Genomic DNA, 25,054 nt, shown 5'->3' on the forward strand with positions numbered 1-25,054 from the left:
TTTAAAACCTTTATCTTCATGGCAAGACAAGAAATTTCCAGCAGTAATTATACCTGGTACAAGCCAATAATTTCATTTTCAGCTCAGGTCTTCCAGAGTTGCTGTCCCATCTGGCTTATGAAAGCAAGTGGTAGGGAATGCAGCACTTCCAATAATCAGCTGGTCCAGTAGCTAATTAAACGCCTTATTAGAAAAATATTGGAAAATATTACCACTCTGACTTTATCTGGCTACAGCTTGATCTTGCTTCATCTTTATTGGCTATAGACTTGTCTACAATATCTTCTTGGGTAACATGCATGTCTTCCTTGGACTCCCTCTGAAACGTTCAATACTGTCAGTTGGTTGCTTGCTTGCTGTTAGCAACAACGATATGCATGGGGCCATGAAATGGGCCAATTTAGGCCCAGCAAAGACTTAATCTTCACAGACGTGTTTCTAGATCTTGGAAAAGATTAAAAACTTCCATGGTGAAGTACTTCCCATTGCAGACAGGGCACAGGATGAACTTTCTTTTAGAGGTGCCCTTCCTGCCACTGGTGGGAAATGCTTTGATGACTTTCAGGCTGGAGGCTGCACTTCCAGACAACAGGAATTAGGCACAATGAAGGTCCCATCTCCACTCAGAGTGCTGAGACCTTGGGTGAAAAGCATCAGCTTCAGCCAGCTGCAACCACCACTGGTGGCCCCTCAAACTGAAAACAGCCTAGGAAGAGCTTTGCTGGGATACCAGGAGATCTGAACACAAGTTAAAACAATCTGAGCGAACACAGGGATGCACTTTTCACCTCCATAATTAATTGCCTCCGTGGGCCTGGGAGGCAAAGCTGGAAAGAGGAGAACTGGGATCATTCAGGAAGCAATTAGAGACTGTCCTCAGGGAAGAGTGGTATGGAAATTGATACGCGTTGATGGGAAAAGTGGCCATTTCTAATTCCCAGTATCCATCTATTTATTTAATGTGTGAGTAAGCACCGTGGTTATGAGGTATAGCATGTGTTGGAGCTGCTGCCTGAGACATTAACGTGCCAATAACAGCGCTTTATGGTAGGAACGTGGCTGTGTATCATTAGAAAATTGAGCCTGGAGGGAGCTGGGTGGTGTAAACTGCTCATATGCAGCAACACTTGTGCCAGCAAAGTGTCAGGACCTGGCAGACCTTTGTCTGAATGTGGGTGAGACAACCCGGATGGATCTGGGCACGTGCCACCCCCCTGCCTGCAACCTGCCATCTGTGCAAGGACCAACCACCAGACGCTGCTCGGAGCCCAAGCGCTGCCCGCCCCCGCTTCGCTGGCGTGACTTCACCACCAAATGACGTCTGCGTGGGGTCCTCCCCACCGGACCTGCAGGATCTGCACCAGGAAACGTTTATTCGCTGAGCAGGATGCTTGGGCATGGCCTGGAGCTGTGTGCGCTGGCTCTGGTCACAGCTGGTGCGTGCGCGGCCGCGGCGGTGTGTGCAGGCGTGCGTAGAATCACAGAATGGTTTGGGTTCAAAAGGGACCTTTAAAGGTCACCCAGTCCAACCCCCTGGCAATGGGCAGGGACATCTTCAACCAGATCAGGTTGCTCAGAGCCCCGTCCAACCTGACCTTGAGTGTTTCCAGGGATGGGGCATCGACCACCTCTCTGGGCAGCCTGTGCCAGTGGTTCACCAAAGGGGCACCATGCCCCTTTGCCCATGTCTTTACCCACGAGCCTGTCCACATGCTGGAAAACCAGCCGGATCTCCGTTCATTTGGACCTTGGGGTTTGGGTGCTGCGAGCACTTGGACATGCTCCTCTCCCTTGCTCAGCCAGCTGCCCCACTGGTCTCTTTGGCTCTCTAATATACAGAGAGCAAAATTTCAGAGTGCCTCGTGCCTCAAGAAGCAAATACACCACATAAAATACCCTTGCCAGGGAAAACGTAAGATGCCCATTTAGCATCGCAGGCTCCCGAGGAGATGGCAGTCGTCTGTCAGCCCCCACGCCGAGCAGCTTGCTTGCGATGTTTGAAGTTAATACGTCCCGACGCAGAGACGAGAAGACCTCTGAAAGCCCAAATTAATAAAAGTGACATGCCAAGAGGAAGCGTGAGCGTGGCGGTGACAAGGAAGAGGCTCTTTGATGTTATCAGAGCAGGAGAGAAGGCAACAGAGGAGGATATTAAAAAGATGAGAGAAGAGCTGAATTTGACTGGATAGGTATGATCAGGATCAAAATGAATTAAGATTTTTTACAAGGAAAACCATATGAGAAATAAGTTTCAGCAACTAAAATTAACAGGAAGAAAACTTCAGCGTCCTGCAGACAAGCTGGCTGTATGATGTACAGAGAGAATTTATGCCTCCTGGAAAATCTCTAACAGTTTTGGCGGGTGTTTAAAAAGCAGTGCTGACAGAGGGAAGAAATTGGAGCATCCAGAAAGCTGGCTGTTGGCAGGGGCTAGATAAAGCTATCTCCAGAGGTTTTGTTGTAGCTGCTGGAAAAAGCTTCTCTGATTAAAGTGTTCGGTTTTGAAGAGGGTTCTGCTTGAGAAAGGCTGGCTTAGAAACTGCAAAAAAAAAAGGGGGGCAGTTGGGATGGCTGGTCCTACCAGACTGCAAGGGAAGTGCTTCATCTCAAAGAGGCATTTTATCTGGAGCTGGGGTTTGTATTACTGGGTGCATAAAATAGGCCAAAATCAAACAGGATGGTTTACTTCTACTGAACTCAACCTTTTCGAATGGCCTCGATGGCAGATAACAGGAGGGAAAAGCTGTGGTTTATGCTTCTTCCCCTACATTGCAGAACGACGAACACCACAAATTTTATGGCTTTGGAAAGGAGACTCCAAGACTGAACCTGTTTTGCTTGGATGCACCCAGAAAATGCTGCAGAGCCTGCTGGTGCTGCCGTGAGTCAGAGGAGGGAAAATCAACAGGGAGTCACCAGCCTGAGCACGCCGCCAGCGTTGTCCCTCCGTTCTGTATGTGTTTTGAGTCAGACGTGGCGTGGTAGCGGCGCTGGCACTTAGAGCTGGCATTTGGGCATCCTGCAAAATGGTCCAGACCAGGGTGTCATCACTTTACTATTTTGAGCTCTCCCTTGCACACAAACACCGGAGGGAAAGACGTGGCAGACACACGTGTGCGCATGTGCTTTTTAATTTTTCAAGACTTGTCAGCTTGAAAGGGAAGGTTGGGAGATTTAACAGCTTTGTCATGTTCCCTTATCAAACCCACAACAGTGACCTTCTCTGCTTTTATATCAATTACATCAGCCGAACAGCACATCTCCATCACGTGCTGCATCCCAAGAGGGTCTTATTTTGCCTTAATGCTGCGGAGGTCGCTGGGAAGGTTGAGAGTTAGCAGATGAGCTGGCAGGAGGAGGAGGGACGGCTCCCCCCCGGGAGATGCACCGGTGATGAGAATAGAAGCCTGTGTACAAGAGACGGTGCTGGGGGTGGCAGGAAGATGGCAAAGCTGCAACTCGAAGCTGAGACCCATCAGAGAAGCTGGCATGCCAGCATCTTACTGCAGGACCATGCCAGCAAAGTGCTTCAGAGACTTGCTGGTGGGCTACTAGTGCATTGCAGGGATATTGCATATTTGGAGGAGTATCTCAGCATGCTAACGAAATCCAGAGGCCATGTGCAGTAATTAGGCCACTTGACAGCCATGCACAACCACCTTTGGCTGCCACAGGCAGCCTCTTCGGCTGCATTAAGTGCTTTTGAGAGAGCGGCATTGCTCTCTTGGGGTGCAGGGAAGGAGGCAGCTGGGGCATCCCGTTGATATTTTATTCATGCTGCCTTGCAGGTCAGAAGTGGCTCAGCTCCAGCAGTCTCATCTCTTTCTCTATTTGTTTATGCCCGAGTTTGCTAGAAAATGCCCATCTGGCTGCTGGGCAGGAGGCGGTGCCCAGCCTGCACCCTTGCTAGCCCAAGGAGTTGAACCCAACGCCAAGGCAAGACAGTCCCGTGGGCTAACACACCATAGCGGTGCTCTGCACGTTTGAGATCGTGATGGATCCAGGGCATGTTGTCTCAGCTGGGTATCTTTGCCCTGCCTTTGTGGTGGCAAACGAGCCATACGCTTCCCAAAACATCGGCATGGGGAACACGGGTCAGCAGGGTGATGCACTTTTATCCAGCTCTTCCAGGGGCTGGAGGGGAATCCATGCAGGGAAGGGATGTCCAGGTTTTTCACAGGAGAGCTGCAGCACCAGGGTTGAATCAGCTTCTCCCACACTTATACATGGGAATGGGAAACCTCCCCATTTTCTGCATATTTGCTGATCTTGTCTGGGTGCCAAGCAGGGAAGCTGGCCATGGGCAGCCACTTCACCGCGCCATTCCCCAGCTCTTTTTCTGTCCTACTCTCTGTTTTTTCAGTATTTCTTTATCTGCTATTCCTACTCTTCCCAGAGCCATGGGGAGCTGCAGCAGCATCCCTGCTGCCAGCAAACAGCAGGAACACCAGCTCCCAAGGTGCTGCAGGCATCGGAGACAGGACGCGGCATCGCAGGGTGCAGGTCTCAGATGTAAGGATGGAGCATGTGGAGACCTGCAGTTATTTCTCCTGATCCTAATGGGAAAGGACAGATGTTGGATGGGAGGCAGAGGTGGCCACATACTCAGAAGCTGCTGGAGACAACCTGGATAGACGGCCAGGCGCTTCCAGATATCTCGAAAGACTCCCCCAGGCATGGGTTGGAGGCATCTTCATCTGGATAAGAAATACATACATGTGGCTGAAAGGCAGAAGCGGGAGGAGGGAGCTTTCTGCATGCAGGATGAACTGAATGGGCAGCACTGGCCAAGAAAAGGGGGGTATTTGATAAAGCATAAACAAAAGATTATTACTTATTCTGACATTTTCAAAGTCAGTACTCTTTTTCCTGCAGTTTGCAGCTGGCTGATTTTAAAAACAGGAGGGAGAGGGTTGAAAAATCCATCACAAAGAAATGTGTTTTGGGCCATCTGAACTGAGGGATTTTTTTTTTTTAAGTTCTTATTTGCATTCCTACAAGAATTGTGCAAAAAGTCAGAAATCCTCTGACATGAGGCAAATCATCCCCCCGTCCCACACCCCCCTGCCTTGCTCTAAAGCCCTGACAAATGTTGTCAGAGCAATAGTGCAGGATTCATATTTTTTTAGAACTGTTTTTCCCAGGAACTCTTGTTGCAGCTCTAAAATTTCTGGCTGATCCTCTCTGCTGGCTCAAGCCTTGTTTTTTGCTGCCTGTGCTCTTCAAACCCCCTTTTATCTCCCCCAGCCCTGCCCCGCTGGTGGGCTGAGCTCCGCCCGACGTGTGGGCATGCAGGACCCCAGTGTCCCTGTGCCGCCTCCAACACCAGCACTCGCCATTTACTCGTGGCCAAGCCAGCCATGGGATGCGACCGAGTAGAAAGCTATTTTTGCTTTTGAATTCATACCCACTGAGTGCTTCTTCCATCGATTCCAGTCCCCGGGCATCTCTCACTAACAAACTCCTCCCAGCAAGCGCTGAGGCTACCTGCAGCCTCCGCTTTGTACTTTTGTTTCTGCCTTTGTAAACCAAGAAGAAGGGGCTTTGTTTGCTTTGTGGAAACCAGCCCTCATATGAGCAGCTGGATGAGCAAAGCTTGGCTTTTCTGGGCTGGATCCTCTGGTGTCTGCCCAGGGTGTGAGCTCTGATTGCCCCAGTTGGGGCATTTGGGGCATCTCCATCTTATTTTGTGCTTATTGATCTCTCTGCATCCTCTCTCAATGTGGGAATAATGAGGGTTTCTCATCTCTGTGTCATCCCTAATTTCCTAATTCTGCAGCCAGGGCACCCAGTAAAGGACTGCACGGGGACCATGCTCACATCAACTCCCCTGGGACCCATGGGCACATACGAAACCCTGACCCATGGGGTGTGACCATATGAGTTTCCCAAAAGCCCTAAATTATCTTTTAACTGCTCAGCCCTGCCCAGAAGGAGCTGGACAAACACTTTTGGGGAACAGCTCCCTTTTTCCTCGCTCTGGGCACCACCAGGAGCTAAACTGTCTCAGGCTTGGTAGGAAACGTGCCACCTCCAAGCACGTGCTGCTCCGAAAATCAAGCCGTGAATATCCGTAAAATGTAGACAGGGCTCGTCCACACGGCAGAGATAACTGGGACTGGGCTTTTGGCAGAAATCTCTCCCTGCAGGAAGCAAGAAACCTGCCAGAATATTTTTTTTACAGTTTTATACCTACTGGGCTTTGCCTACTCACTGAAAAGGCTGGGATGCTGGTTGGAAAAATACGTTTCATCAAAATACATTTTTTTTTAGAGTGTTGTTTATTTGTTTTTTTTTAACCCAGGATGTGGAAATATCTTTATGCTCCTTCAAAAGTCAAACCTTTCATACCCAGAGTTTTGGGCTGGCGAATGGTTTTGCTGTTTCCAGATTTGACAGCAGACTGTCCATTTTCAGCTGCTGAGAACAGCAAACAGGTCCCCCCTTTCCTTACATTTGCTTTTTCCCCAAAGCACTTCCATTTTCAAGCAAAAGCCTTTGCAGAGAGTGGACCTGGAGTTGTAGTGACCTTTTCCCCGAAGCCGAAGGGATTTGCCCTCAGCCCGTGGCCAGGAGGCTGCTGCCATGCCCTGGGCTTTTCTGGCATCTGGGCTCCAGCTGGAACCAAGCAACTTCCAGCCACTTCTATCTTGTAAATACAGGAGCCTTTGACTTCCCAGGCATTTAAAGTGATTTACTGGTCTAATGACTCCAGCCATGTGGCCTGGAGTGTCTATCTGTCTTCCATGAGTTTGCCAATGGAGCCTCGTGAGCTTTTAATGCTTTTCTTGGCAAAGCGGCCTCTTCTCCTGCAGCTTCAGCTCCAGGACTTCTAGCGTGGCCATCCCCATCTCTCCCACATGTTTTGGCTGAAATTCATTCATGCTTTCTATTTTTAGCCACTCTCTTGTGTTCATCTCCTCTGACTTCTCAGACGTTTCAGCCTTTGTATGTTTTACCCCATGGCAACTTCAGCCTGTGATATCTCATTTTGGTGGCCTTGGGAGTGACTTATTTATAAGTGTTGAGTGTCTGATTTGTGCACCGAAAATCCTACTCTTTTTACCTGTCCTCCAGGAGACACCAGAAGATGCTTCTGAGCTGAAATCCACTTGAAGGGTGGTCAAACAAAGATCAAACCAGCCCCATCTCACACTGCAGTACCTGGTTGGTGGGGCCGGACTTGGTCCAGAAGATGCAACCCATAAAAAACTTTAGGGAGCAGCAGCCACAGCAATGGGCATCTCCTCCCGTTGTGGAGATGGGAGCTTTGTGAGATGCTGTAAGTCCCCCAGATGCCTTCAAGGTGGTTTTCAGAGACTCTTTTGCAAGAGTTGATGGAGCATCTTGTGAAGTCTATATCCAAGCCTTTGAGGCTATCTGAGCCCTCACCCCAAGCAATCCCGACTCCTCCTGCTTTGCCTGCTCACAGCCGCTGCACCTGGATCTGCCAGTGGCTAAGAGCAAAGAGAACGATGTCTCCAGGAAGGAGGCAGCAGACATTAAACCCCAGCTTGCTCTTTAGTGGCTGCTGGTGGCGCAGCGTGGGGCCATCTCAGCTTGTCAGCATCTAGCAGGCTGAGAAGATGCAGGCTGCTTGAGTTTTAACAACACATGAAACTCCATCTTCCTTTTAACCTTTTCTTTTTTTAATGCATGAGGAGAACAAATCCACTTTGCTGCATCATAAGGTGGTCCCTACGGAGGCTGGGTATAGTCTAAATTTCCATACCCTTGTGTCCTCCAGAGACCTGTGACTGCCCAGCCTTCAGCTGGCCACAGTCTCTTCTCTTCCATGAAACATCCAACAGCTGAGATGCTTCAATAAAAATCGTGCTGATGGAATCAGCACAGGAAGAAGTGGAGCCAGAAAATGTTTCTAAATCCCCATGCTCTTAAAACCAAGGAAAAGTTTTACTGGGTCCAGGCAGCAGGAGGCTGGTGCCCATGGACTTTCCCAGTGGAGGCTTTCTATGCTGTAGCAAATATTAATAAATAATCAGGAAAGTTGTTTTTCAGGGAAAGGGTGCGATTGCCAAAAAAAGATGCAGTCACCTGAGATAGATAGAAATCTGCAGAAGGATCGTACGCCGGCAGCGCAGACCTGGACGACCTTCTTTTCCAGCCAGGGAAAACAAGCCGCTGCAGTGCAGCCATCCCCCCTGGTCTCCTTCTTCAGACTGCTCAGCAGACTGAATGCAAAGCCTCTTGCACTGTACAGGTATATCACAACAATAAAGAGACAGTAATAGGGTAGTGGGGATCTGCCGTGCCGTGCCTCTTACGTTCCTTTCTCCTTTTTGTTGAAATGTGCTCTAAGCCAGCATGGGGTTAATTTGCAGCAAATAATTTATCAAGTGCTTAGAGCTGCCCTTTTTGCTTGGCAGATCTTCTCACGCTTCAGCATAGCTGTTTTTTGTGCTTGCTCAGCAGGTTGGGTTTGGATGTTTCTTTTTCTTTCTGAAACCCCCAATAATCCTTGCTGCTTTTCTTGATCTTTAATCACCACCCTTTTTTTCCTGAAGAAGGGACTATTAGTCCCAACAGGCAATGGGGTTTTGCATTGGCAGTGCAGTCTCCTTCCATCCCACCTTCTCCACCGGGGCTGCAGGTCCCTTTTCCAGGGACATCTCAAACCCTCGGCTGGCTCATTGTGCTGGTTTCATGGAAATTTTAAGGGCTCTCTCACTGCTAAAGAAGTGGCAGAGCTGCCACTTGGTCTCTGGACACTGACAACACACTTGTTAAAGGGGAGGGCTTGAGTGGAGGCACTTGAATGTCTATTTTCTTGTTACTCTTTTGAGCCAGTTAAAGTTGATCGGTAAAGGAAAAGGTATAATCAGCTGCCAGCCTAGCAATGCTCCAAAGCTCCCAGCCCCAGCTGTGTGGAGTTTCACAGAGCTGCTCTCCCTGGCTGCTAAAATCTATGGCTTGGTGAAAAGTAATTGCTCCTTGAGCAGCGGCATGAAGGAAAGCTGATTTCTTACGGCTTCATGTCCTTTATCCCCTCCCGGTCCCCTTTGCTTCCAGCAATGCGTGTGCATCCCCCGCCTCCTAGGACAACGCTTCCAGGAGAAGGCAGCGGGTGCTGGGAGCAGCTCGGAGCCATGTGCATGGTCCATCAGCCCCGCCGCTGCTTGGGCTGTGCCCGTCTTCATCCCAGCAGAGCTGCCAACTTGGTTTCCTCTCTTGTACTCAACTGACAGTACTCATGTGACGTGCAGGACCTGACATATTTCTGAGAACCCACTGCCAAATTTTCTTGGAACTGGCTTGTGGATTTGAAAGCTGCCGGAGGTGATGAATGAGCAGACAAATGGGCTGACAACAAGCTCTCATAAGGCGTTTCCTCTGGAGACAGGGTCAAAGTCATGATTTTCTGTTGCATCCTTAAAAAAAACCCCATAGCTACAATTCCTGGCTTCTTCATGACTCTATCCAGGCGCAGCACGTCTGCGCCTGCCAAATCCGCTTGCAGATCTTGGTGGGGGTGAGGACAAGAGCTAGAGGAGAGCCAAGAGGCTGGTTATTGGGTTGAGGAAAATCCTCCAGCATGCCATGCCATGGGCTTTTAAAACGGTGGGACCGTGCTGCCAACCCTTGTGAGCGTCCCCCGAGTCTCACCAGCTCCTCGCCGTGCGGGTGGGTGAAAGCAGAGGATTTGCGTGAGAATCGCAGTTTTCTTTGCACATTTCCAGGCTTCCTCCTGAGCGTTCGAAACTGTGAAGCGAATGTCACCTTTCTCGCTCGGGAGGTGGGAGGAACAGGAAGAGAAAACAACACCCAACTCAGATTATTATTTTTTTTTTTTTAGAGAAAACTCTCGTGATTGTTTAAGGCAATCTCATGGTTTTGGGGAGGCTTGCTGCTGGGTGTTGCTCTGGGGATACAGAGCAGGGGTGAGCATGGAAAAATGCCCAGCTGTTGAATAGCTTCCAGAAGGTGTTGAGGAGCTGCTGACTGGTGACCACGGCACCAAAGTGTCTAAGCCCTCATTGGATGATGCATCTTCTCATGAAGTTTCTCCCACCTCACTTGGTTCAGAGCTCCAAGATCTGAATACCTGATCACTGGGATGCCAGGAGAGGGGATGTGAGAGCATCAGGAGGTGGGGAAGAGTATCAAGAGGCAGGTGAGAGGATCAGGATGCAGGTGAGAGGATCAGGAGGTGGGAAAGAGCATCAGGGTGAAGGTGAGAGCATCAGGAGATTGGTGAGTGGATCAGGAGATGGAAGTGGGTTTTTTTTGTTTGGCTTGGTTTGATTTTTTTTTCCCCCAGCAACTGTGAAACAAAACACATTTCACAGCCTGCAGAATTTGAGCCTCACTTATTTTTTGACATCCTGAAGGGAGAAACACCACGAGGTTTCTGTGCAAGGGGCTTTTGTGACTGTGGATGGCTGTAAGACACGGCGCAGTGCTGGATGAGAGCAGAGGGTGGCAAAGAGCTTTTTAAGCCTGAGGATGGGACTTTTCTCCCAGACAGGAGCGTGGTGGCACTGGGAGAGGTGATGGAAGATTTGTCACCCAGGGGCTCAAGCAGGGAAGCAGCAGGACGAGAATCTGCTGCACGCTAAGGAGGAACCCGAGGAATGAACCAGCTCCTTCACTTCCCAGCACCCATGGGCGCACGGTGGACTGGGCATTCGGGCAGGAGAAAATAAGGTAAAAATGGGAAAAACTGATCTGGACAGATAGGAGGAGGATGGGGAGCGCAAAGTGAGGACACAGAGGACTTCCAGCATGACAGCAGTGCTCAGGCTGAGGTTTTAAGGCAGGTGATTAATGTAATTTTTCCTTTGGCCAGCTCAGGAGTTTACGTTTCAAGGGCCATACCTAAGCCCTGTGGGTCCCGTGTCACCACCTGAAGGCAGCTCTCCTTCTGGAGGCTTCATGGCAGCTTCAAACCTTGTTTTACAGCCAGGATGAGAGCCGTGGGTCGACGTGCATCGCTTATCCCACTGCACGTGGTCTCTTGCAGCAGCACTCCGTGAGGCCCTCCTGCCTGCGGCCATTGAGATGGCACTGAACACAACAGCCCCTAAAAGCTGAGCTGTTTATTAGTGCTTTTATTAGTGTAGAGAGCGGGCAGGCATGTCCTCGGCCACCCCTAGGACGTGGTATAATGCTCCCTTTCTTCCAGTATGAATTTGGCTTTGCAGCTGATAGATAAGACAGCCGGAGTCAACACAATGTGCGTTGTCTTTAATCAATTGACATGCTAGATCCTTGACAGAAAAACACTTTGTACCCAGTGGTAATTATTTGTTCTCTGCCAGTCTTGGAGATCACACTGCTTTCGGTGTGATAAGCGATTGAAATATGGACTTTTTTTTTTTTTAAACCACTCCTCCGAGTGGTTTAAAGTCAAAGACATCAAACAGAGAAAGCCAGGAGTGGAGGAGTGACTCCGGTGCAAAGACCTGTCCAAGCTCTTGTTGTGAATTCCGTGGGAAGAGAAAGGCTTGTGGGTGTCTAACAGGGGGAGAATTTGGTACAAGTCCAGCTTGCTGAGGGTTCGGGTGAACTCAGACGCCAACAGGCTCAAATGAAGAGTTTTGGGGTCTTCACTTCTAAAACCTTTACTACCATCTGCAAGGTCTTTTCCATAAGCCAGCCCCGAGAGTGCTGCAGGGATGGGGACCTGCTCTAGGAGCACATCTATTGGAAAAGGATGTCCTATCTTGATTTAAAGACTTCGGGGGCTGTGGGACCATCCATGGTCCCAGGCAGGCTCTTTCATTTGAATGCATTTAGCTTCCCCCTGTCATGACCCCCTCTCCCTCCCCATTCTGGCTTTGTCTGCCAGATTAAAGAACTCTTTATTAGAAGTGTCTCCACAGAGGAATTTATAGACTGATGGAGCCACCTTTTCACCTTCCCTTTGTTAAACTAAATGACTTGAACTTTCGCTTTGCTGGCAGGCAGCTTGCCAAGCCTCACGTCCACCCTTGCAGCTCTTGGTTGAACCCTTTGTGATGCACCAGCATCCCTCCCAAGAGCTGCTGCCTGAGCGAGCCTCCACGTTGTGTGGGAGAGAGGGTGGCAGCGGGACATCTGCGGTCCGCAGGGATATGCCTGCCCTAGCGCAGCTTGGGGCCGTTCAATTTGGGATACGTTGTACTGACCACTGGCAAGAGATGCCGTGTTTTGACTCCTTCAGCCCCGCTTCCTCCGCCACCCATCCCCTCTGCTCCCCAAGTACAGGCTCTTCAAGCAGGAGAGGGCAGGCCGCTAAAGGGAAGAGGGCTCTTGAATCAGCACCTGTGCTGAGAGCCTGTCTGAGAGCCGAGGCGGCTCCAAGCAGCGCTGCCTCTCCGGGCTCAGTGGGCCATCAGGAGCCTTTGAGCTGTGGGCTTGCAGAGAGCCCGGCAGCACGGCCCATCAGCACGGCTGCTGGAGAAACCTCAGGGGCAGACCCCGGGGTAGGAGGTGGGAACAGGGGAGAGCTGCTGGCTTCTAGCATCCACCGGTGTTAAAGCTGCCAAACACACTGCGGGTGCCCCAGTGTGACCCACCTTACATGGAGGGATGGAAGACGTCATGGCTAAAAGTTCACCTTTTTCCACCCTCTGCTGCCCTCCTGCTCAAGCAGCCGGTGCTCCAGGGCACTTGTGGCCAGCACCGAGCCAGAGCAGCGTGTTTACAGTTACAGCAGCCTCCGAAAGCGTAACAGCACCCCAGCACTGCCGGTGGGATGGCTCTCCATCACAGGTGTTGAGACATACTGAATTCACAGGGCAAAGGGACACGAGGCAGCCCGAAGCTTTGCCAGCCTCCAGCGCGGCTGGTTCCTGGGTCAGCTTGCTTTCAGGCAGTGTCTGTCCTTCAGTCTGCCCACTACGCTGCTGCTGGCCCATTTGGTGGTGATCCTCAAGGTGCCTATGGGGCTTTTTTGGGGTTGAGATACACGCTCAGTACTCAAATACCTCTTTTAGTAAAGGGCTGCCCCACGAATTTAGCAAAGCAGCCCAGGAGCTGAGATTTCTAAATTTGCCCAGTCTGGTGGTATCTCCTCCAGACTTAGATGTCAAATGGTACCAGCTTATCTGCTAGGGATGGGCATTGTCAGCAGCATCTCAGTGCTCATCGCCCGTCCCCTCTCGATACCCATGCGCTGTCAGAGAGTTACTTTTGCATTTGAAGGGCTGGATCCTGGAAAGTCCCAGGTTCACCCTTGGACTCCAACACAAACAAAGGTGGAGACACTCCTGCTCCTTCAAGCAGAAATAAATACAGTACAAAGGTCCACCACGGATATAAGGACAACCTCCTTCCCAGCCATTAATGAGCATAAGGGATAGAAAGACCAGTTTGTACAAGAAGCCCAGACCAGGCTGGGCTTTGACGGCTGGTTTAACCCAACGGGCATGGCTAAGAGCCTGCAGATGTTGCAATGAGTCACCTTGACCCAGGCCTGGCACGAATTCCCTCCACTGGTCCAGAAGGGATTACAGGGACCAGGCTGGCACAGGGGTTTGGCAACGGGAGACAGAGCTTGGCAGCTCCGCAGCTTTGCGGCCAGGCTGTGATGAGCACTTGTTACCAGCTGATGGCTGCTGGGCATCCCGTGGATAATGAATGTGTGGCCAGCGTCCAGGTCTCAGGAGGTAACGAAAACTGGTAACACAAAATGAGCTCTTCAGCAAGTCCCTTGGAGAATGGGCTCTTGAGGAGCAATCAGAGATGCCATCCCTGTGCCAGCCTCCCCATTCAAGTGGCTTTCTCCTGTAGCTGGTATTAGCAAAATGCTTCACAGCACCTCTGGGCATCCCCGTGGTGTCCCACCTCATCAAACTTCAGCAAAGACTTCCAATGACTCTACCAAAATCTCTTAATGTTAATTCCCAAGTGGGGAAATTTATATGCATGGAAATGACTCTTGGAGTCACTGTCACCCTTTGAGGGCTACATGTCCTCAAAGTGCTTCTCTGCCAGCCTGGAGATGATCATATTGAAGCCCATCTGCAGCTCCTCAGTGTCTGAAAGGACTCTGCCTGCCTCCTTGCTTGGCGAAGGTTTTTTTAGGGGTGTTCAAGCCAGGTATATTGTGGGGAGCCTTACTGGCTTTATTTTCGTTTAAGGGAGAAAAACATTGAGGCTGTAGACTACCTTCTGCTGTAGAGCAAGGCAAGGAGGAGGAGACTGCAGCTAAATAGCCTGTGGGATGTGTTCATGTGGCTCCTTGGTGCCACAGCTCGTGTTTTCTTGAAGGAGGACCCTGCTGAGCAGGGAACAGCTTTGCAGCAGCCAGTGCAGACCCCCAACCCAGCTGCTGGAGGAAAAGCCAAGAAGAACCATGTCCTATGGACTTGGGGAGGCCATGAGCATTGCTTGGGAGGCTGAGCTTGGGATGGGCTCCAGCCTTTGGTGCTGGGGCAGCTCCACGGGGCTGTGTTACAACACATTGCATTGCTGCTCATGGCTGGAGCTGCTGTGATGGCTGCATGGGCAATTCCGGATGGCTCGTGCCATGTCTGCACAGGTGGGTCACTCAAAGCAGCTGCTCAGGCTTGGTGAACAAGTGCAGGAGAAGGGAAGAAAAGGGCTTCAGCCTGCCCTTGGTGGACAGTGAGCATGGCAGAAGGCTGGGCTGCAATCCTGCCCCTTGTTCTTGCCTCACCAAGGCTCTCTTAACATGCGATCAGCCAAAGCCATGCCGAAAGCAGGGAGAGGAGCCAAAATGGTTCCAGCCAGGGCAGGACACATGGCACCTCCAAGGCACAAAACTTACTACATGGAAGGAGGCCATTGCTGTGGCTGCCCCGCCAACGTGTGGTGGTTCTGGGCAGCCGCAGTGGCAGACGTGGGAGCGTTGCTCCAAGGCTCTGCTGTCGGCGTGGCAGGGAGGGCAGTGGGGCTCAGGCTGGTGGCATGGGATGGGAAGAACATGGTTTGGGCTTTGCAGAGACAGGACCTGCCTCTCCTGAGCCACCGCACTGCACTGAGGTTGTCTGTGCAGCTGCCCAGCTGGGTCTTCTGTCCAAGCACAGGGAAGCTCCTATTGACCTAAGTGGCCCAGGACAGACCCACCCTGAGCACCCTTGGCCGGTTGCTTGCTTGATACTGCCCTTGGGCGATGGTCTAATCCAGAACAAGCGACGGACTGGACGGTCTCTGCACCATGCTCTGGGCAGCAGCAGGATTTGTCCCAAAGGAAAGCATTTCTGTGCATGAACATAGGCACTCAAGATAGGCTTGGAGGACAGATCTGCACCTTCTCCCTCTCCTTGAGGCAAAGGGAAGTCCTCAGTCCCTCAGCCAGCTGCAGACCCCAACACACCTCCTGTCTGCAGCATCCATCTGGGCTGACCTCCGCTCCCCGTGGCTGGTTTAACACGCTCCCAGGGTTTGGGACTCCATCAGCTCTCCCAAAACAGCTTTTCACAGTCCAGCTGCAATTCTCCCCACTGTGGCCACCACATTGGGGATGGTCACTAGCCATTCAGCAGCACCTGGCCATGAGCTAGCAGAGGTGCAAACACACCCACACATTGCATCCTGCTCCCATTCCTCCAGGCGACAAAACCAGCAGGGTTTGGAGCTTCAGGAATCTCGCCTTCTCTCTTTATTGGGGTAAAGCAGCGTCATTTTGACCCAGTTCTGTTTAAACTCCTGGTCACTAATAAATGAGACTCCAAGAGACGACCACAATGACCACATCAGAGCTGGCCCCACCATCACAGCGCAGACGGGGATGCAGCTGAGCACGAGAGGCATCACACCCACCCCATCAGGTGTGTGAGGACGTGGTGGAAGGGGTAAACGGGGGGTGAGGGGTGAGGAACAGCCCCGGGCAGCCCCCGGGATGGGCTCGTCCTGGTGCCTGCCCCTCACCCTGTGCCGAGGCTGCGCCGGGGGCTCCAGCTTGGGGTGGGGGGCAAGGCAGAAATGACACAGCCCGGCCATTTCCACAAGACCAGCTTTAATATCAGTCATGAGAACGAGGAGAAAGCACAGAATCCATTAATGGGAAAAAATAAAAAAATTTTAAAAATTAAAAAATAAAATAAAAAAAAATAAAGAAACCCACCGCCCCGTGCCCACCCACCACAGATGGACTATCCAGGCACTGCAGACGGAGGAGCACGACACAGCAGCTGGGGGGGACGATCCACCGAGAGCCACCGGTCCGGCCCCTCTCCAGGGATGCTCACCTTGGGGTGACTGGTAGCGCTGAGGAGCCCCGGCGGTGGCCCGGCCTCGGGGGACCCGGCTTAGCTTAAGATTCATCACAGACTGACACGAAGGACAAGAACGTAAGAAGAATCCAAGAGCTGCGACTTTTTGTTTCTTTATTCTAATTCAGCCTACGACGTTAGTAATGGTGATTTCAGGGGATGGCTGGGCCCGCGAGTTCCTTCTTGTAGTGAAAATCAGAGACTGTAAAGAGGAACAGAGCTTATAAAGACAGATAGGAATATATCGCCATAAAAAGAACTGGCATGCAAGTGCTTTATACATTTGGCAGTATGTGAAATGGCGGGGCTTCGGTTTTGGTTTTGGTGGTGGTGGTCTCTTTGTTTTGTACAGTTCAAAAATGAGCTGCTGCCTTCACATCTTGAAGACAACCCCCCCACAGGAAAGGACAACACAAGTCAAGTCCAAGGCGCCTCTCGCTTGGTTTTGGCAGAGTGTATATATATAATATATATATATTTATTTGTTTTTAATGCATAGCGATTTTCTTCTTTTTTTTTTTTATTTTTATTTTTATTTTGCCCCCGTTGCAAACCTGAGCTCGGTCCCTGCTTTCCTGTGCAGTTTTCCTTCCTTAGGTGTTGGCACTGTGGAGCGGTCGGACGGTGTCAGCAGGCGATCTCCTCCAGCGTTCCCAGGGTGGCCTGCAGTGGCACGTTCACAGTGTGGCTGATGGTTTCCGAATGATTTGGCATGGGGTCACAAGTGCTCTGTGGATGGAGAGCGGGGGACAGGGTTACCCCGGGGCCGCTGGATGCTCCCTGTCCCTCCCCAGCTGCTACCTCCTTGCTTGGGCCGAGCCATAGCATCAATCCTTTGGAAATAACTCAAGCTGGGGCCGAACGCTGCATTGAATCCTGTGCTCAGCGCTGGGCCCCGCACCCCAAGGCGGCCATGGAGGGGCTGGAGCGTGGCCAGAGCAGGGCAGCGAGGCTGGGGCAGGGGCTGGAGCACAAGGCTGGGGAGGAGCGGCTGGGGGAGCTGGGGGGGCTCAGCCTGGAGAAGAGGAGGCTGAGGGGAGCCCTCATCGCTCTCTGCAACGGCCTGAAAGGAGGCTGGAGCCGGGGGGGTCGGTCTCTGCTCCCCAGGAACAAGCGATGGGACGAGAGGGAACGGCCTCAAGCTGCGCCAGGGCAGGTTTGGGTTGGATATTGGGAAAAACTTCTTCCCCCAAAGGGCTGTCAGGGCCTGGCCCAGGCTGCCCAGGGCAGGGGCTGAGTCCCCATCCCTGGGGGTGTTTAAAAGCCGGGGAGATGTGGTGCTTAGGGACATGGGTTAGTGGGACTTGGCCGTGTTAGGTTAACGGTTGGCCTCAATGATCTTAAAGTTCTTTTCCAACCTAAACGATTCTATGATTCTATGATCCGTATCAAGCGACTTCGCCTGCCTATGGACCCGACCGCAGGGAAGGTTCCTCCTCTCTCCCAATGGGGCTCCTTACCACATTTTCGTCATGGCTCCCTTCCTCCTCCTCCTTTCCGAGTAGGTCTAATAATTTCTCCTTGATCAGCTGCAAAAGAGGGAAGTTGGGTTAAGGTGGGCAGGAACAGGCAAGACATCTGCCCTGCCTGCATGGGCATCCAGGAGGCAAGGGGCAGCCTCACCCAACGGGGCTGGGCCCACAGCCCCAGGGGATGCGCTGGGTTTGGAGGACACCCTCCAAATGATATGGAGAAGGAGACAATCTTACCAAGAAAACCACCCCATGAGTCAAAACTGAACTCTTCACATGGAAAAAAAACCAAGCCCAAACCCTGAATTTTTTAAATATATTTGGGAGTTTATTGAAAAATGTCAGCTATGTGAGTGCCATTTCCCTTCACAGCCCCATTATTTCCCTTGCCGCCGTTGCTGCTGAAGAAAGTATTTTCAAGGGAAATCCCAGAAAGGTTGAAAAGTGTTTTTCTGAAAAACTTCCACTGGGGGAAAAGGAAAAAAAAAAAAAAGCAGCAAGCTAAGAATGTGAAAAATGGGGTCAGTTCCTAGGGAAGCGAGGTGGCTGCTGGCTGGCATGCAGAGATGCGTGGTGGGGATTCGGGACCCAAGGAGCCCAGAGGCACAACTCTGCCCTGGGGCACGACCGAGAGGAGGATTGCACCGAGCAAACGATGCAAAAAGCCCATCTCTAGGGTCAATATTTCATCTGATTTTGCCTAACCCACTGGAAAAGAACAGTTGCATCTGTTTGCTGCAATCTTAAAGAGTTTACAAATACTTTTGTTGAAAATTTAATGAGTTTTAGGTGCGCTGAACCCCACCTTGAAGAAACCCTGAGCAGATTAGATCAACAGTGTAGATTAGGCATCGTTTAAGACATTTTATTCCTTTTCTCGCTGTCTGGTGTGGGTTAAATATCTGTCACGGGTGACCATGAAGCTGCCCCGCATAGGGCATAGCTGGGCGAACCTGCTGGTGCATCCCCAGGTGTGCACGGGGAGCCTCTCCGAGGAGACAGGATGCTCTCTTAAGCCACGCTTGCCCAAAAAGAAGAGGAAAAAAGAAAAAAAAAAACCAAAAACAACAAGAAGAAACTATTTGCCAAGTTTTATAAGCAGATGTCAAACAAAGGAGTAAAACAGAGAAGAAAAATCCAAACTTTGTGAGGTTTCTTATTACCTTCTTATGAAAGAACCCCAAGAATAGGCGATTTTAATGAAATATTGTGTGCATTCAGCCTGAGATATCAACTGAGGTGCAGGTTTTGTTTGCACTCCGAAGCCATTATGAGGTTTATGCTTGTAATTTTCAATATATTTTATTGCAGAATAATGCCACCAACTGCTAACAGCTGCCCAGAAGGGACTGCGACGGGGAGCGACTGTCTTAAAACGTAAAGCCAGCATCCCAACTTTAATAACATTAAGAGGTTTTTCAAGCTGCCCCACCGAGCTCAGAGCAGAGACCGTGGTTGCCTGACATCCCTGGGCACCCACCTGGCTTTGCCAACATTAATGCAACAGCCACGAACGTCTCCTGACTGCAATATCCCACGGGATTAAAAATCCCTGGTCCCGTCATGATATGGGGCTGAGACAGGGCTATGAGAGCGCTGGACTATGCAGGTCTAAGATGTTGCATATTTGGGTGCAGGGGGCCCAAAGCCATTGCATTAAAATCACCAGGCAACGAACAGATGAGCTGAATTAGCAGGAGGCCCCTTCCCAGGGACAAGGGCAAAGGACCTTGGGCTGGGATGTGCCAAATTTGATGGGAACTGCCTGTCTCCAGAGGTGTTTGCATCCTTGAAAGTATCCCAAGCCATAAACTCATTCTTTCCTGCAACAGAACAGGACACACGTGGGTGTGTTCGGGTCCCTGGGATCATCTTGGTGCAAACCAGGTGCTCCTCAGCAGCTCGCATCCAGCTGCAGCCCCTCTCCCTGCCTCAATTTCCCCTTTTATAAACAAAAATCATGAGCCTGATGCCCAACACGAAGCCTTCTGCAAAGTGGCGATGAAGACTGGGAAAGAAAATCAGTGACTGGCGGGGAGGATGCTCCAGGGAGGGTTGTTTTGGACTGTGGCCCATTTAGGTGAAAAAAATGGGCTGGAAAAAGTGCAAACGGCAGGAGTGTGCAGAGAGCAGCTGGAATCTGCCTCTGTGCTCGTAAGGGCAGCGGCAGAGGATGCTGGAGAGACGATGCCCACGGCCAGGCTGCGACGGCATGGGACCACTGAGGCCTGTGTTGGCACCGCGGCACAGAAAAGTCAAAATCCCCTGGGAGATGCTGAGCTGCGCTGCTGCGCTGAGACAGCAGCGTTCACCGGGGGAAGGTGCTTAGGCAAAAAGCGATTAAAAATATACAGGGGTCATAACTCTGCAGCTGGAGGGCAGGAGGAGGGCGGGCTGCCAGAAAGCAACGTCCCCTCCAGACTGCTTATTGCAATAATCCCCATTAAAGAGGGCTTGCACTTTTCTCCGGATCAGCTGCTCTTGGCCACCGCGGAGCCACGGGACCACGCTGGAGCTCGTCTCGGTGCTTCCTAGAAAGCTCCTTGCTCCAGGGCTGCTGGCAGAGCTGCACACGGCAGATAACAGGGACTGGGGCTTTTCCACCCCTCGGCAGCAGTACAAGGTCTGGCCTCACTGCTTCTCCTGCCTGACGGCCGGACTGGGACTCAGGCATTAATTAAAGGTGTTTTTATGAGGAGATGATAACGGCGTGCTGCCGGGAGGAGCCCATCGGGGGACAGGGACAGGAGGGTGCAGCAGCAGGTCCCCAGCCAGCACCCCAGGCAGTGCAAGCTTCACAGCCTCATGAAGGAGGTGCTTAATTAGCCCAAGTGAGAAGCAAACCTCATGAGCAGAAGCAGGGTGCCAAGCGACCCTGGCTATGCCATGCCATGGCTGCATGCCAGCCCCCCGCCACGGAGAGCTCCCGCTGATGCAGGGACCTCCGCACCACGCTACATAGCTGTGACCGACTACACAGCACTGTTATACAGCATTAATTCTATAGTATCATTAATTAAAATTAATAATCTACTTGAGCACATTGGGCATGGAGAGTCCTGGTCCATGACCACCCCAGCCTGGCATCAAGGCTGGCAAACCCACACCCCGCCAGAGGAATAAGGCGAAGGGCGAGGGTCTTACCTCGTATATATAATCGAAGAGCTCTAGTATAGTGAGGATGCTAGCACCGATAAATAGCCCCATCTGGCCCCCAATGTCACCTAGGAGAGAGAACAACATGCAGATGGCTTTTACCCCTGGGGTAAATGCTCTTAGAGGCACCTGTGCCACCGCGGTGCAGCTGCCCTGGGTGCTGCTATCCCCAAGGAGTGGGGAAGCGCATCACCCCCAGAACACCAACAGCTCTAATGGCATGAAAAGCATCCCGGGAAGGACGTTGCTGGCCACCAAAGCATTTCTCCTGCTAAGGAAGCCATCAGCTGGAAGCCTGATGAGGACGCGATACCTCTGTAACTGGCATCCAAGGAAGCCATCTGGCAGAGTCAGACAGCAGGTTTCAGCCCAGGAATCCCACAGCCCAATTCCCAAACTGGGCGAGGGAAGGAGAAAGATGCGGGAGAAGAATTAGGTAACGTCCCCTGCAGCTGAGAAAAAACCCCAAACCTGCCCAAGAGAGGAAAGGGAGAGGGAAGATGGCCTGCCTTTTGCGGGGAACATCTCAAGGCTGTCTCTTCTTGAGTCCTACGATCCCCCAGGGCCGGGGAAGGGCTGCGGAGGAGGCACCCTGGGGAGAGGAGACTTCAGGGATCTGCTGGGAAGATAACTCCTGATGTGAGACGCTGTGCTACGCCAAACCCTGTGCTTCAGGGAAGACAAACCTCATGGATTTTGCTGTAAAACGCCCATGTTTCAACTGTGTCGCTGCTCAGAGCAAAGGCACCCACGGGTGGAGGGGCTACGGGACCTTTGCTGTGGGTGACCATGAGCCAGAGACAGAAGAAAGAGAGGAAAAAAGGTGCTCGGGGGCAAAGTGCTGGTTCAAAAGGGGCTGAGGACTGGGGGAAGATAAGACTCTGCCCAAAGCCTGCACTGCCCTGGGAATGAGGGTCGTGCAAGGTCGTGCAAATAAGGAGGCTTATGTCAAAGAGCCTTCACCCCCAGCCTCCTCTTCCTCGCTGTAGCACTCTTGGGGAACCCTCGGCAGGTGCAGAAGGGCTCACGGCATGTACGTTTTGCAGAGCTACCACTGCAGGGTGATGTGGGGGCACCCAACAGGACATGGGGTGCTCTGCTCCCCGCAGCGTCCCCCGTCCCAGGACTGGCTCGCAGCGCCTGGCCCCACGGGATGGCCTGGCTCCAGCTGTCAAACAAAGGTACCCGTCGCTCCCTGCATCCCAGGAGGGATTTGGGGATTCAGGGTGGCACATGGGGGAGCTGCAACGCTGAGCATGGGCACAGAGCAGGCTTGCTTCTCCTGACCGAACACCTCCACCCTGAAGACCCAATGGGTCCCCAGCACCTAGATCTGTAGCCAGCACCCATTAAGCTTCACCCAGTTTGAGGCTGAGCAACCCAACAACTCCTCCACCTTCTCCATCAAGCTGTGGGGCAGCACCCAAAGGCTCAGGGTCCTGGCTGCCCTCCCTGGAAAGGAGGATAGATTTGGAGCATATAAGAGGTGATGGGTAGATGGTTTTAAGAGCTGCCCTCCTCCACACACTACCGTTCCAGCATGGGGAGCACCACAGAGAGCATCCATCACCCGCTCAGCCCTGGGATTTCCAAACAATAGGGCCCTGGTAGCAAGCTGAGATGGAGCAGCTCACATTAACCTTTCACGGGTGACACACGGACTAGCTGTGGTCTCTGGGACATTCCTGGGACCTTCCAATACCAAGGAAGGAAAATAAGGGATGGGGTCAAAAGTGTGCTGGCCAGGAAGGTGGCTGGACCTTGCTGGGGTTTTCAAGGCAATGCACATAAGCTGTGCACCCACTCGTGGTATCTGTCTGTCCCATAAACACACACGGACTCCAGCAAAGGCTCACACGGACTCCAAAACGCACCCCCAATCTCTCCTTACCAAGTAAGGCTGCCACTTCATAGGCTTTCTTCTGCTCAATTGTCTCATAGTTGAGTGCTTCAAAAAATATGTCCAGCACAAGAATATTCTCTCTGTAGAAAGAGGACAACAGCATCAGCCCATCAGCCACCAGTGCCCTCATGTGCTTTGGGACAAGAAAAAAAATGGGACTTTGGGGCTTTATTCCCCTCTCTGTCCCGACTGTTCTCTTTCTCGGGTCCTCGGCAACCCACAGACACTTGGACCTCCTGGAGACCAAGACCATAGGGCACCAGTAGGTCTCTGGCAGCCTTAGGAGAAGCTGGAAAATGAGCTCTGGATCTCACTTTGATCATAACAACAAGAGTTCAAAGGATCCTTAATATGGAATAACTCTGCCTCCACAAGGCAATGATGTGGCCAGGGCTGGGAGAGGTCCAAGACAGCGGCTGCCTGAGGTCTACAGCCCAGACTTACGTAGAGAGCAGCCGTATCTCAGACAGGGCCAGCAAGACTGGGGCTCCTTGTCAAAATAAGAGGCGTTTTTGCACTTTTTTTGGTGGGTATGGAGCATGCTCATGAAGACAAGGCCAGGGAAGGAACATAAAGTTGTCTGGAAATGTCTACTGAGAAGAAAGCAACCTACACCTCATCTCTTCAAGGGTTTCACCCTAACCTACCCTGGAGGACATACCTCTGTTTGGTGATGGAGGCATTGGCAAGGTCTGGTCTTAGCACAGGCTGGTTTAATCAGCCAATGGGGCTTTACAGACACTTTCCCCCCATAAAGCAAAGATCTGTTTTCTGCAACACTCACGAGATATATTTTTCCGACTTGTTGAACTTCTTCTCCAGGTACTTGGCCGAGGTCTTGCTGGGGATCTTGACCATGGAGAGCTCTTTGTTGTATCTGGTCAGGTTACAGGGTGTCCTGCAGATGCAGTAATTGCTGTCCTTTTCAGCAAGCAAACCTGGAGAAGGTCACAGAGTCAGACCTCGTGGAGTGAAGGACACCCAGCAGATCTGGCAGCAGAGGTCATGCCACCCAGAGAAGGGCCAAGGAGTCACATTTCAGAAGAGCTGCAGGAAAACCAGTCCTGGCCATTTATCTCCCGCTTCATTGCACGGCCATCCCCACCATCTCGGAGAGAGGCCTTTTGCTGGGGGCTACACTCTGTTACCAGCATCTTCTCAGGGAACATGTGGTGATTGAGCCTCCTAAATCCAGACCTAGAATGGGTTCCTCCCTCCCAAACCCAGACCCAGAGGTCCTCCCCTCCTACATATCCTGGGGTGCCCGTTACCCTGAGGGTTTCTGCGCTGACAGAGCCCCATGCCCCATGTAGAACCAGAAGAAGCTTTATCCCAGGGTGCACCCAGCCCTTCCCAACAAGTTGGGTCTCATCAAAACCCATCGCCGGGTGGCAGCTGCTCTGGATCACCCCAGTCCTGCCCGCCAGGAGGATGCAGGCTGCTGGAAGTCCCTGCAGCTTGGGACACCCGTGGCACCCAGGGATATCTCTTGGTACTCACCGAGCGCAGGCTCTGCGCATTCCTTATACTGCTCTGGGGTACAGAAGGGAGCATCCCCTGCATGGAAAGGACACATCCATCAGTGGGCATCGGCCACCGCTGCTGCAAGGGAGCTGGGGACCGCTGGGCTCTCCCCTGGGACCACAAGGACCGCTGGGCTCTCCCCTGGGACCACAAGGACCGCTGGGCTCTCCCCTGGGACCACAAGGACCTCCCTTTAGCAAAGTGAACCCAGGCTGGGGATGGGCAGCAGAGGTGTTGCAGTGGGGGCCTGCCACGAGGCCTCTTCTTGCAAACCAAGGAGGTGGCGGCTGGAAACACCACCCAGGGGTGTTGACTGGGGTTAAAAAAGGGGAAATCAGACCCAAGTCCTTCTGCCACATCTTGCCCCTATTTCAAGGCATTTTGTACAGGCTATCAGCATCCTTCTTTCCTTAGGGAACGGTATTCCCAGCTCCTTTAATCCCTGGACCCTTTCCAGCTTGTTAACCCTTAATGACCCAGGCTGGGTGGAGGGAGGGGGTCCCTCCCCCCTCGGCACACTGACCTGGCATGTGAACCATTTTGCAGTTGCAGTTTTCCACAATATACCGGGTCTCGCAGTCGATCCTGCAAGCTGTGATACTGTAAACGGGAAAGAAGTCTAAGCCCATATCCGACGAGCGGCATTCACCCCACGGCGGAGGCAGGTACGTCAGCTGCAAGAGAGGGAGGAGCGGGGTGTCAGGGGACATTGGGGACTGGCAGCGAGGAGTGGGGCGCAGCATCTCCCTCCTCTTGCCACAGAGGAGCCCCCAGAGCACAACTTTAATGATGTTTTTAAGGAGGAGATCAAGCGGTGC

At 52.0% G+C, this 25,054-nt stretch overlaps 1 protein-coding gene across 1 annotated transcript in view; it reads right to left on the reverse strand.

Annotated features, from left to right (window-relative positions):
• Positions 1-16,808: 16,808 nt before the first annotated feature.
• LOC309599777 (acid-sensing ion channel 2) overlaps positions 16,809-25,054 on the reverse strand; it is a gene marked incomplete at its 3' end in the record, with an annotated part of 505,346 nt that continues 497,100 nt past the window's right edge. Inside the window, exons 4-10 of the mRNA XM_082331579.1 lie at positions 24,760-24,910; positions 24,213-24,269; positions 23,497-23,650; positions 22,701-22,792; positions 20,798-20,877; positions 17,642-17,710; positions 16,809-16,910 (exon numbers count right to left, since the gene is read on the reverse strand). Of these exons, the coding sequence (XP_082187705.1) occupies positions 16,809-16,910; positions 17,642-17,710; positions 20,798-20,877; positions 22,701-22,792; positions 23,497-23,650; positions 24,213-24,269; positions 24,760-24,910 (705 nt within the window). The remainder of the gene's footprint in view (positions 16,911-17,641; positions 17,711-20,797; positions 20,878-22,700; positions 22,793-23,496; positions 23,651-24,212; positions 24,270-24,759; positions 24,911-25,054) is intronic.

This window comes from Platalea leucorodia (genome assembly GCF_965183815.1).
Source record: "Platalea leucorodia genome assembly, chromosome: 22".
NCBI lineage: Eukaryota > Metazoa > Chordata > Aves > Pelecaniformes > Threskiornithidae > Platalea > Platalea leucorodia.